The following is a 13,565-nucleotide window of genomic DNA, read 5'->3' on the forward strand; positions in this document are numbered from 1 at the left end:
CAACCATTCAAGTTATGTTTTGTGACACTTTGTAAAACTAGCTGTCAAGAATAATGAAGTGTCGATCAAATACAGCTTAACTTATATAAACACATGTGAAAAATGGTGCAACCAATTCAAGGTTATTGTTTCTAACAAACAATTTGTAAAAGCAAGTTTCAAGAACCAGCATTATCAATATTCCATCTACCAGACACACCACTTCCAGGGGCTCCAGTTATTTCATTCAAAATCACGGTAAAGCCAGAAAACATAGCTGTTATTCAACTAATCCAAAACTCCAAGAAATTCCTCCAACATTTTGTGGATGAATACAAAGATTTAGCGCAAGTTAATTTTACCCAACCACGTGAAGCAAAATCTATTATTGGGCTGATGGTTCAACCATTAGAGGTGAGTGATGAATGGATAATTGGCTGGAAAACGACTGTCGTTATAACATGGGTGTTCTGTTTCCTACACCTAGTGCCAGCCTACAAGACTCTTACGAGTTATCACGTATGTAACTTATTTATCTTTGCATGGCAGGGTAACGACAGTCGTTATAACACGGGTGTTCTGTTTCATACACCTTATGCTTGCTTACAAGTTACCACGAATGGTACTTTGTGGGTGATTGTTTTTTGGGAATTTTTTAGACGCAATTGCTTCAGCCCAGTGGTCACTAATGAGTTGTAAAGACCTGGGGTGTTGGGGTAATGGGTCTACTTGGCATAAACCTCAGGTCCCATAGCGTTTTACAGTGTTATTTCATTTGATATTACTAAATGATGAGTACCCTTTTAATATAAAGGTGTTTTTAAATACTTAGACATAAATATGGATTTTTGTAGAAACCGAATGAAAAATACATGAACGACCAAGCTAAGTTTGAATCTGAATGCAAAAGAAGATATGGGACTTACCTACGCAAGTTTGCGACCACAATTACCCATATAGATAGTAAGATATTGAAGGGGGTGCGATTGTCAAAGGGATGGAATGAAAGCGAGCAAGTTGTTGCCATCGATGCAGAAGTAGATGTGTTTGTAAGGTATGTAGTGGTTGTTGTGTTATATAGTAGGGTGGGAGAAGATGGGACCCCTTTTTATTCCATTTTTTCATTTCATTTGGTAGTAAACAAAACATTTTCAAAGAATTTTAACACCACACCCACATGACTCCCATAGATTGTTGTTAATTGTTTAAAACACAATCAGAATATTGAGATATTGTGCGCTAAATGTGTTCCATCTTCCCCCATGCCACTATATATGTATTCTATATGCTCATATATTAAATTCTATATGGGTGAGGTTCTATGGGAGTACATGCTATCTTCCAATCTATAGGATTTAGGCCAGAGTTGGCTCATTATCCCAACAAAAGGTATATAAGTGTTGTATTTATTATGTATTCTATTTGTTCATATACATTGTGTATGCTCATATAAATTCTATATGGTTGAGCTTCTAAATCTATGATAAAGCATGCTATGGAATCTATGGTTTACACCAGAGCTCGCCTAAATTATTACAATGTATATGTATATCATTATATGTATATTCTATTCTATATGAGTAAGGTCTATAATAACATGGGTGTTTTGTTTCATACACCTCATGCAGTTTACGAGTTACCATGTATGTAACTTTGTGGGTGATTGTTTTATGTATGGCTGACAATTTAGACAACTCATTAGTGACTACTGGGTTAAAGCAATTGCTGTTAAGTGTTTTTCCAAGATCACATTAACATACCCCACAATGGTAGCAGCGTTGAGCCTTAAACCAGTAACCCAATATATGTTTCTAACTTTAGATGGAACCATAAAAGGCAAGGTAACATAGAAATAACATGTCGACAAGGTGATGTTAAAACTGCCATAGAATTTTTTAAATCGAGGTCCAAATGTGTGAAGGAAAGTGTTCCGTTGAAAGAAATACATTTCAGGTGAATATAGTAGAATGGGGAAAATGGGACACCTTTGTATTGTAAATATAGTAGAATGGGGAAGATGGGACACCTTTTTATAGTAATTTTTTTTATATTAATTTTATGTTATCGCTAAAGGTGTCCCGTCTTCCCCCACTCTACTAGTAAGTGTTATGCATCATGTCTGCTTATCCACACACTGCAATAGCTTCAGCAACTTGACTGTGGGCATGGGAGTGGCAACCATGGATAAATCACTCAAGTTCCCACCCATATGTTAACAGTCCTACATTATGACACATCAACAGGGCGTTTGTGGATTGTTGCATCATAGACGACTTGAGAGAGACATATAAACAAAGAGTGGATTTCTTTGTTGAGAACAACGCGATTCATTTAAGTGGTAACCAATACGATGTTGCTGAAGCTAAGAATGAAGTGCTCACCAAACGTATTGTAAGTGTAGGATTATTGGTATGTTAGCTATAAAGTTTAAATAGTAAGCATGAGGTGTATGAAGCCACCATGTGTGTCTGGTGTATGAGGAGACACCCATGTTATAACTCGACAGTGAGCATGAGGTGCATGAATACACCATGTGTGTCTGGTGTATAAGAAGACACCCATGTTACAACTCAACAGTCAGCATAAGGTGTATGAATACACCATGAGTGTCTGGTGTATAAGAAGACACCCATGTTATAACTCGACAGTGAGCATGAGGTGTATAAATACACCATGTGTGTCTGGTGTACAAGAAGACACCCATGTTATAACTCGACAGTGAGCATGAGGTGTATGAATACACCATGTGTGTCTCGTGTATGAGGAGACACCCATGTTATAACTCGACAGTGAGCATGAGGTATATGATGCTAAAATTATAACCATATATAATACACAGTGGACTACTCATTTTTTACCTTAACTCATCACCTAAATCATCTAAACCCATTTATTACTCAGAACTTGGACAGTTGTAAACTCCCAGGCTTCCCCAGCCAACTAACTATGTTCATGATCCAGAGTTTAAATGCTGCTGATGCTAATAAACTACAACCTGGGTCTGTAAACTTAAGGTTCATAATACAGGAGGAATTTCGGCAACGAAATGTCAAGGGTGATTAATATTTGACATTATATGTTTTGTTATGATATCTAAAACGGGCCAAACCTGGGATGGCCTTCCTCTAGTTTAGAGGTTACTGGTTCAAGGCCGTCGCTGCTACCATTATGGGAGTGTTGCTTCAACCGTAAGCTGGCACGAGGTATATGAAACAGAACACCCGTGTTATAACGCTGTTAGACCGCCACGTACGAATAAACAAGTTATATTCATTCATTTATTTTATACAATTATGACATCTCATTCTACAGTATCTGTTCAAGTTCAAGACGACAACATACAGCTCATATATCTTGACACAACGCATAGGGATAAAGCAACCACTGAATTATCCAACTTATTAAAGCAAGTGTCCATTCCTTGTAACGAAAGTATGGATGCCATGTTACAGCAGCATGAGTGGAAAAGATTGAGACAAGGTTTATGCTCCAACAAAAATTTGAGAATTATTCAAAACGTAAGTGGCTGGTGATATGAAAAGATGTAACTTTTATACACAGTATGCAGAGAGTCCCATACACTTTTTGTACAGAACTTCATTGTACTAAATGGCATTTTCTTTTTACATCCATGCTTTTTAACCAGTGCCCTGTCTCAATATGTTTATCCATAACATTTTAATGATAGTTATTTTGCTGTTGTTGCCTCAGTTGTCGAATGTTATTTGTTTGATATAATATAAATAACTGAATATATCAATTCTCTTTGTGGGTGAGGTCCTTGTTATAGGCCTAGGATTTAAGCTAGATTTGGTTCATTATCCCAACACCCAGTAGTTAAGGCCACAGTTGGCCAATTACCCTAACACCTATGCCGGTTATGTATGCGGTTCGAACAGTGTGACTCGTTCTGAACTAAAGTAAGACCTAAATATAAGCTTTCTTTTACAGTCTCACCAAAACGAGATCATACTCCTTGGTCTAGCTGGGCCTTTTAAAGGTGCACAAAAGAATATCGAAGGTTTTATCCGGCAGAATATATCTGGCACTAACTTGGTGCGTATGGAATATATATCGGCCAAATTTGTGGAGAATTATTTCAAGGATTCGCTGGAGAAGTCATCTAAGGGGGTGATGGCTTGTGTAAGGTGGGTAGGAGTCTAGTCTATGTGGGTGAGGTCCTTGTCGAGTTTTTCACTTCTCTCCGTTGTTTTATCTAATCTAATATTTATTATCAGATTTAGGAGATAAATTAAATAAATATCATGTATATTAAGGTGGGGGATTAGTGATGGAGGAGGGATTGAAGTCAAAGGAAAAGATGTGGATGTTAAAAAAGGTGACGTTTTGTAATGTTATATATATGTAATTGGGTTCTAACATAGAAGTTGTGTTGTATACGTGTGTTATATTCGTACACTTTATGTCTAATGCCGCGGACAGTATTTCTGGGCTCAAGGAGAAATTTGATTATGTGTCCTTGGGCAAGACACTTAACGGTAATTGCTCCAACCCAGTGGTCACTAGTGGTTAGGAAAATTAGGACTTAAAATAAAATAAGTCAGCTTTCATTTAGGCCATAAAATTACTGCTAAAAACAATCACCAACAAATTTACATACGTGGTTACTCGCAAGCAGACATGAGGTGTATAAAACTTCCTTTATGTCTTCTTATACACCAGACGCACATGGTGTATTCATACACCTCATGCTCAATGTCGAGTTATAACATGGGTGTCTTCTTATACACCAGACACACATAGTGTATTCATACATCTCATGCTCCCTGTCAAGTAACCCTTTTCCCTTTTCTCCCAGCTGTGTCATGGTTACAAGGTATAGTTAAAAGTATAAAGACCACTCAACACCAGTTTAGCATACCTGGTATACCTGCTTTCTTTCGTGATAAGGATAAAAGCAAAACCTTCCTAAGTTTTACTGAGAAAGAGAACAAGTGCATTATAATGGTGGATTCGTGTACGTTACCTTCGTGGGGGAATCCTTATGCGAATATGGGGAACAAACTAAAGCCTAAAATTGCGGTAAGTCAATTATATTGTAGTGTAATAGTTAGAGTGGTTGGCTCAAAACTGAAAGATGCTGGGTTCAAAGCTCGTTGCTGCTACCATTGTCCTTGAGCAAAGCACCTAATTAATGCAAGCCAGTGGCCACCAATAAGTTGTTTTATTACTTAGTAGTGTTCGCTGGTTTAAAGTGACGTTAAGTGTCCTTGGCAAAAGAAACACGTCCACAATTGTGGCAGCATTAGGTATTAAACCTAGTACACCCTGGTCACAGTGCTAGCACCTAACTACTGAGCCATGGCAGTTCACTAATCAAATTCCCTAGAACTCTTAAAATAGTGTTGAAAAGCATGTAGGTCTAATGTATATGTTAAATATTTTCTATGTGCTTTGTCTTAGGACACACATAGCAGCATTAAGCCTAGTATTCTTTGTTTAATATACATGTAGTATAATATATGTAAATATAAGTATATAGTAGGTGGGGGAAAGATGGGACACCTTCAGCACATAATATCCAAATATCCTGATCGCTGTTTAAACAATTAACTACAGTCTATGAGAGTCGTGGAAATACAGTTTTATAATTCTTTGAATGTTTTATGTTTACTACGAAATCGGACAAGAAAACAGAAAGAAAAGGTGTGTCATCTTCCCCAAACCTACTATATACTTATATTTATGTCTTATTATATCTTATTTTATAGTTAAAGACAGTGCACTCTATGAGGTTACAAGGGTCCAATGTTGAGGTGAAAATATTACGTGGTGACATCACAGAAGTCAATTGTGATGCAATAGTTAATGCTTCTAATGACAAGCTTGAACTGAGAGATGCTGGAATATCTGGAAGTATTAAGAAAAAATGTAAGTTATGGATTTGTTATGTTTTACTGTTGTTCACTAATAATTCATATAGGTGAGGTGCTTCACACTTAATTATTTGTTGATATTTTCTTGGGTACGACTGGCCTAATATTGCTGCTACCATTATTGGCTTCGTTTCCTTGGGCAAGACACTTAACAACAATTACTCCAACCTAGTAGTCAGTTGATTGAATTGTCAGACAAACATGAAAACAAGCACCCACAAATTACAATCGTGGCAACTTGTAAGCGGGTGCGATGTGTATGTAACAGAACACCTGTGTTATAACGACTGTCGTTGCCCCGCCACGCGAGGATAAATAAGTTACATTCATTGAATTGCTCGAACCCAGTGGTCTCTTATGGGTCAGACAAACTATTAGTCATACATAAAAACAATCTTAAAATTAAATTGAACTGAATAAATCAGAATGTACTTTACGTTATCCTCGCGTGGCCAGAAAACAACAGTTTTATAACATGGGTGTTCATACACCTTGTTCCAGCTTACGAGTTACCACATACATAACTTTGTGGGTGATTAATATTGTTTCCACACAGGTGGTCCAACTGTACAAGCAGAGATGAACCAACACATAGCTAGCGTTGGTGGGACAATGTTACCCGGGTCTGCTGTCAGCACAAGTGCTGGTAGAATGAACTGTAGGAGGATTATACACGTCGTGGGGCCTGTGTAAGTATATAGGGTTGGTACTTATATATTTAAGTGTAGGGTTTGGTACATATATATTTAAGTATAGGGTTGGTACATATATATTTATGTATATGTGCAAAATATTTAAAAGATCAAAAAAATCCCCTAGAAGTTACATATGTGGTAACTGGTAAGCCGGCACAAGGTATATGAAACAGAACACCATGTTATAATGACTGTCGTTGCCCCGCCATGCAGAGATAAATAAGTAACATAACTTTCATATTATATTATGTGTTATTAGTTATATAGGTTATGTGTGTTATATATACCCTACTAGAAATATGGTGAATGAATGAATGAAATTTATTTCGTCTCTTCGGTCACGATAACGAAGAACAAGAGAGTTGATAAAAAGCGAAAAGACGGGTAGTAACGGTAAAACAACAGTTGTTAAAACACGCTTGTTGATAAAAAAGAAAGAAATCATGTTTTGGATAAAAGGCGTGATCGTTACACCCTACAGACGATACAATTTCAAAATTAAATAAATAACATTTAATTAAACATATTAAAGTTCTAATTGGAAGAAAAGTGTGCGTAAGGGCACAACCCATACAATGGTTAAATTTTGACTCAAAGTTGTGTTTCCAGTTGGAAAGGCGATATCAGTGATGAGGTATGTGAGGCCTACCTCAAGTCTTGTGTGTCGGAAACACTGAAAGAAGCGGAACGCTACAACCTTACCTCAGTAGCAATGCCTGCTATAAGTTGTGGTGTATTTGGAGGGTCAGTGTCAGTGTGTCCGAGGTTGATGGTGGAGACATTAGTTGATCATTTCATGAAACCATCGTCTTGTATTAAACAGGTGGGCTGTTTGTTGTATGTGTTTTGCTTACTATTTATGGGGTCTTGGGAGGTTTTGTTCTATATGGGTGAAGGCATTCCATGGGACCTAGGATTTAGGACAGATTTGGCCAATCTAAACAAGCATGTTGTATTTTCTATGAGTATTGCATCCTGGCAAGAGGTTGTTGTATTTAAAGCTTTTTGCTCTATGTGGGTGAAGTTCAGCCTAACACGGCATGTGGTTTAAACCAGAGTTGAACCATTATTACTCCCACACTAAGGGTGCTACAACCCATCAGCGATTGTTGAGCATTATACGCATTATTTTAGGTTAATATGCAAGAAGCTAACCACTAAGTCATGGCATAGTGTTTCTTAGTTACAGTTTGCAGTGAGCATGAGGTGTATGAATACACTATGTGTGTAGCGCCCTTGTATTAAACCCCCTGGTTTCCCACGCTGTGGATAAACATGAAAGTATTTTAGCTCAACAGTGAGCATGAGGTGTATGAAGCCATCATGTATGGTGTGCAACACCCGCGTATTAAACCCCTCGCTAAACCAAGGCAAACACCACCATTATAGTAAGAAACTAACAGCATGTATCTGTGCAACACCTTTGTATTAACCCCCCAATATGAAACATTGTATATATATCTATAGAAGTCTATAACGTAAAACACCATTAAAACAACAGCACATATTACCAGATATACTTTGTGGAGAACTCCAACAACGAAGTGATTCAAAGTTTTTCAAGGTCGCTTCAAGGTTATTCCAACTCTCCTCCACAAACTGCTGTAACACCACAACCTATATTTACTCCTGCAATTACCCCAGTAAGTTTCAATAGATGTAATGAGTTCAAGGCTCGTCGCTGCTACCATTGTGGGCCTTTGTGGGCGTAAGTCTCCTTGGGCAAGACACTTAACGGCAATTGCTCCAACCCAGTGGTCACTAATGGGTTTTCCAAATTATCAGCCAAACAGTTCTAATGATTGCTTTGAATATATATAATGTTTTCAAATGTTTAAAACAAACCTTCTATTCTATATGGGTGAGGTCCTTGTCGGGGATCTGGGATTTCAGCCAAATTTTGCCTCTTACTCCAACACTAAGGAAGCTTTATCTAAGCCATTCATGTGACCAGTGTAACTTCATACTGCACTTTATCAAAATAAACATTATGTAGATATAGTAAACATATAGAATAGAATGGAAAAAATGTGTGGTTGGTGTAGTTCACATTATTAAATACCCTATATTAAATACCCTATTAAATACCACGTAAAAATTTTATATGATTTTTTTGCATATGTTCATTGTTAAATTTATTTCTTATGTTTATTTAATTGTATTAAAACAATATACCGATTCTCTCTTATAGAGAAACTTTGCAAGGACTACTACTGGCAGTGCATTAAATGTAAGGCTTGTACAAGGAGATATATCAACTCAAAATGTAAGTTTCAGTTGACAATTATTTCTAAAACATTTATTGAGTGTTTTTATGTGAATAATTGTAACTTATTTATCCGCGCATGGCGGAGCAACGACAGTCGTTATAACATGTGTGTTCTGTTTCATACATTTTGTGCCCGCTTACGAGACTCTTACGAGTTACCACATATGATATGCTACTATATTTTTGTCATATTCTAATTTATTTATGTATGGCTGACCATGGGTGACTGCTACTGTTTTTTCTGACTTTTTAAAGTCCATTTTAGGCAACCCATGAATGATAACAACTTCTTTATACAGGTTGACGTAATAGTAACGACCGGCAGTCCACAAAACTTTGCCAAAGGCTCAGGATCTGCCATTACTCAAGCTTTGATAAGAATTGCTGGTCCCCAGTTACAGGTAATATAAATACCAATTTTAATAGATTTTGCATTATAATTCTATTTTATATGGGTAAGGTCCTACAGTGTTACATGTATTGGTCATTGACACAACTCTTGTTAGAGTTGGCCCGGCCTGGAGATATGGGCCAGAGTTGGCCTATTACCCCAACATACATTTTTACATTAGAGCAGTTTTTCCTGTTTTTTGTTTTAAATCATTTTCCAAGACTATATGTATGCGCCCTGTTTAATTCTGAGTAGCTTAAGCTTATAATTGTAATTTTCATTATTTTCACTTGTTTTATAAATGAATGAATGAATGAATGAATGAATGAAATTTAATTCGTCTCTTCGGTCTCGATAACGAAAAACAAGAGAGTTGATAAAAGGCGAAAAGTCGGGTAGTAACGGTAAAACAACAGTTGTTAAAGAACACGCTTATTGATAAAAAAGAAAGAAATAATGTTTTGGATAAAAGGCGTGAGCATTACACTGTTTGCATGTTTCATTAATCTGTTCTTTTAAATTCATCACAATTTTAATTTGTTGTAAGTTTCCCACTTTGTACAACTCATTTTAATTTGTCGTATTTGCTAACTTTGTAAAACATATTATAATTTGCTGAGTGAACTTATTGTTCCTGGTTATCGTTAATTTGAATTGTGAATTGTAATTAGCACTTTATATGCAATAAACGTAACTTTTTTCCTCGCGTTGCGAGGCAACGACAGTTGCTACAACACAGGTGTTCTGTTTCATACACCTTGTGCCTGCTTACGAGTTACCATGTTTGTTACTTATTTATCCTCGCATGGTGGGGAAACGACAGTCATTATAACACGAGTGTTCTGTTTCATACACCTTGTGCCAACTTACCAGTTACCACACATGTAACCTATTTTTTCTTGCATAGTGGGGTAATTGTTAAACATGGGTGTTCTGTTTCATACACCTCGTGCCTGCTTACGAATTACCACATATGTAACTTTGTGGGCGATTTTTTTCTTCCGTATAACGTCTGTTATTTTGTTGAATTATCACAACATTTATCAAAGAGAGAAATGCAAAAAATTGCTGGAAACAACCAACATTCGGTGGATACAACTCAGACGCTAAGAGCACCTAGTATCTTACCACATAATCAAGTACAAATGGAACAATCTTTGGCTCGATTTAGGGCAAGACGATCAACGGGAATCATGAAGGTACAAGCTTACAACAACCAACCTCCGCCCTACTCTGGCTTATTCTCCCAAAATAAAGGAGTTCTCCAGCATTCTAGCGGAGCCCAAAAGTTAGCTATGCGGCAAAGATATAATGCATTACAAGCGCAGCAGGTTAACAACAGGGGTATCTTGTAGCTCTGTAATGGTTTCTTTGCTTCTACTCTTGTTTGTTCTTACAATGATTTTAATTATGTGTGTACAATATGTGTGATTTTGAAACTTATATATATTCTATATGAGGAAGATGTTATATGTATATGCTATACAGCATGCCAGGAAACCTGAAATCAGGGGTGTAAAACATGCATTCCTTAAAATACAGGAAAATGTATGTATGATCTTTGTACGTTTGAAACTTTGATTTGTATTCTATATGTGTAAGGTCCTAAGGTGTGACACACTGACTGTGGGACCTGGGGACCATATTTTAACCCAGTTTAAAACTTACATGCCTTGAAACACAGAAAACCTTAAAGCGAAACCTGCCATAAAAGTTCTCTAACATAAACAGGCAGTTTTTTTTTAGATAAATCTACAAAACTTTTTCAAGCAGCTGCACTAAGTTAGCATATTTTGGCCTTTTATTATTTCCACCTATAACCTTTTGATCTTGTTTGTTCCAATAAAACAGAACCATCTAACCTTACCTGACCAATATAAAACAGAACCATCTAACCTTACCTTTTGATTAAGAAAGCTTTGATTCGCTACTATTGCTGCACATTGAAGCCTAGGCTATTTTTTATGGCATATATCTTGTGCATAAATCATTCTTAACTAAACTTCATATAAACTTTTCTTTATATCTTCCAGAATGCCATGATACAGGCAGGGCAAACTCAAAGCTATCAAGTTGGTGATGTAGTCCATACCTCAGGCTACCGATTACAATGCACGGAGGTCTACCATGTGATAGTAGCTAACTACCAACCAAACAGCCACAATAATTCAAAACACAACCTTGTGAAAGCGATTAAGACGTGCTTACAAAATGCTGACCAAGCAGGTTAGATGGTTCCGTTTTATATTGGTCATGCAGGGTTGCATGCCACCGGTACTAGACTATAGGCCAATGTTGGCCTGAATGTAACTTACTTTATCTTCGCGTGGCAGGAAAACGACAGTTGTTATCACACGGGTTTAACACCTCGTGCCAGCCTTTTTCATTTTTTTTCATGTATGGCTGATAATTTGGATAACGCATTAGTGACCACTGGGTTGGAGTAATTGCTGTTAAGTGTCTTGCCCAAGGACACATACGCCCACAATGGTAGCAACGTCGAGCCTTGAACCCATAACCTCTGGGTTACAGGCAGGCGCGCCTAACACTATGCCACAGCGCGGACCTATTACCCCCAAAACATTAAACTTTTTTAGATGATAATGTATGTACATTCTATGGTTACATAAGTCCCACAAAGTTCCATATGTGTTAACTCATAAGCTGGCATGAGGTGTATGAAACAGAACATTCCATGTACTGTTGGTGCCCGCGTATTATACTTGTATTTTAAACTATTCAAATCTTAACATGAGTTATTGTTTGAAGAGCCAAAATACAAGTATAAGACACATGCTGTTACACTTTATTATTTACATATCATCTACACTCTACAGGTTACGCCACAATAGCGTTCCCCACCCTTGCAACAGGGGGGTTCGGCTACCCAGCACGAAGTGTGGCTCGATGGATGAAACGTGAGTTAGATTCGTTCAAACCAAAACATCTTAAGCAAGTTGTAATTGCGATGCTGCCAACTGATTCCGGAGCTGTGGTGAGTAGTAAATATTTTATCCGTAGTCACTAATGGGTTGCCCAATTTTTAAAAAAATAATTATTTTTAATGAATGCAACTTATTTATCCCCACATGACGGGGCAATGATAGTTGTTAAAACACAGGTTTTCTGCTTTATACACCTCGAGCCAGCTTACAAGTTACCATGTATGTAACTTTCTAGAACTCTATGTGAATAAAAGGTGTAATAAGTCTCAAGTACTTGATATTATCCACAACATGCATTATCCAGGTATTCCAAAATGAGTTTAATTCTCAAACACAAAGAAACCAGTTGTCATCATCACAATCAAGTAAGACAATCGGGTCTATCAATGTAATAGTGAAGCAAGGTGACATCACAATTGAGAATAGTGATGCGATAATATGCCCTACTGCTCAAAGCTATGATTTATCTGGTAAGTTGTGTTATGAATTTATTTTAAGATTGCTTTCCACTTACTTGACAGTCGGCATGATGTGTATGAAGCCACCATGTATAGTGTGCAACACTTGTGTATTAAACCCCTTGGTTTCCCACCCCGAGGATAAACATGAAAGTATCCTAACTTGACAGTGAGCATGAGGTGTATGAATACACCATGTATGGTGTGCAACACCTGTGTATTAAACCCCTTGGTTTCCCACCCCGAGGATAAACATGAAAGTATCCTAACTTGACAGTGAGCATGAGTGTATGAATACACCATGTATGGTGTGCAACACCTGTGTATTAAACCCCTTGGTTTCCCACCCTGAAGATAAACATGAAAAAAACACTTTACAACTCACAGGTCAGGTTGGGCAGGCTATCCTACAAAGAGGAGGACAATCAATACAAACCGAGTTACAACAACAATTATTTACTCAAAAGAACTACAGTGTAACAGGGGCAGGACAGCTCGCTTGTAAACATGTATTCCATATTGTGACTGGAAATGATGGGACGCAAATGGAAAATGTGTTGATGGAAGTTTTTGAACAAGCGGATAGTTTACGAATCCATTCATTGTCAATTCCAGCTATTGGGACAGGTAGTTATGTGTTTTCTTAGCAGTATAGAACATAATAGTTTATAAGATAAACTGTTGGTATTTGATTTTTCCTGAAGCATAGATAATTTATTCATGGATGCCTCTCGGCAGGTAATTAATGTATTTTATTAAATAACAAAAAATATTGAATGAATGAATGAATGTAACTTACTTTATCCTCGCGTGGCTGGAAATTGACAGTCGTTATCACACGGGTTTAACACCTCGTGCCAGCTTACGAGTTACCATGTATGTTACTTTGTGAGTGATTATTTTTTGGGGGATTTTTTTTATGTATGGCTGA

General features: G+C 37.1%; 1 protein-coding gene across 1 annotated transcript in view; it reads left to right on the forward strand.

The window, feature by feature from the left end:
* Positions 1–137: 137 nt before the first annotated feature.
* LOC100185323 (poly [ADP-ribose] polymerase 14-like) overlaps positions 138–13,565 on the forward strand; it is a 16,763-nt gene continuing 3,335 nt past the window's right edge. Inside the window, exons 1-20 of the mRNA XM_026840444.1 lie at positions 138–393; positions 834–1,033; positions 1,801–1,932; positions 2,223–2,370; positions 2,881–3,034; positions 3,292–3,497; positions 3,931–4,127; positions 4,257–4,318; positions 4,799–5,022; positions 5,712–5,871; positions 6,433–6,565; positions 7,181–7,394; positions 8,086–8,214; positions 8,763–8,837; positions 9,140–9,241; positions 10,281–10,430; positions 11,265–11,457; positions 12,069–12,226; positions 12,481–12,646; positions 13,022–13,261. Coding sequence (XP_026696245.1) covers positions 376–393; positions 834–1,033; positions 1,801–1,932; positions 2,223–2,370; positions 2,881–3,034; positions 3,292–3,497; positions 3,931–4,127; positions 4,257–4,318; positions 4,799–5,022; positions 5,712–5,871; positions 6,433–6,565; positions 7,181–7,394; positions 8,086–8,214; positions 8,763–8,837; positions 9,140–9,241; positions 10,281–10,430; positions 11,265–11,457; positions 12,069–12,226; positions 12,481–12,646; positions 13,022–13,261 — 3,061 coding nt within the window. The 5' untranslated portion in view covers positions 138–375. The remainder of the gene's footprint in view (positions 394–833; positions 1,034–1,800; positions 1,933–2,222; positions 2,371–2,880; positions 3,035–3,291; positions 3,498–3,930; positions 4,128–4,256; positions 4,319–4,798; positions 5,023–5,711; positions 5,872–6,432; positions 6,566–7,180; positions 7,395–8,085; positions 8,215–8,762; positions 8,838–9,139; positions 9,242–10,280; positions 10,431–11,264; positions 11,458–12,068; positions 12,227–12,480; positions 12,647–13,021; positions 13,262–13,565) is intronic.

This window comes from Ciona intestinalis, unplaced genomic scaffold, assembly GCF_000224145.3.
Source record: "Ciona intestinalis unplaced genomic scaffold, KH HT001266.1, whole genome shotgun sequence".
In the NCBI taxonomy this organism is placed as follows: Eukaryota; Metazoa; Chordata; class Ascidiacea; order Phlebobranchia; family Cionidae; genus Ciona; species Ciona intestinalis.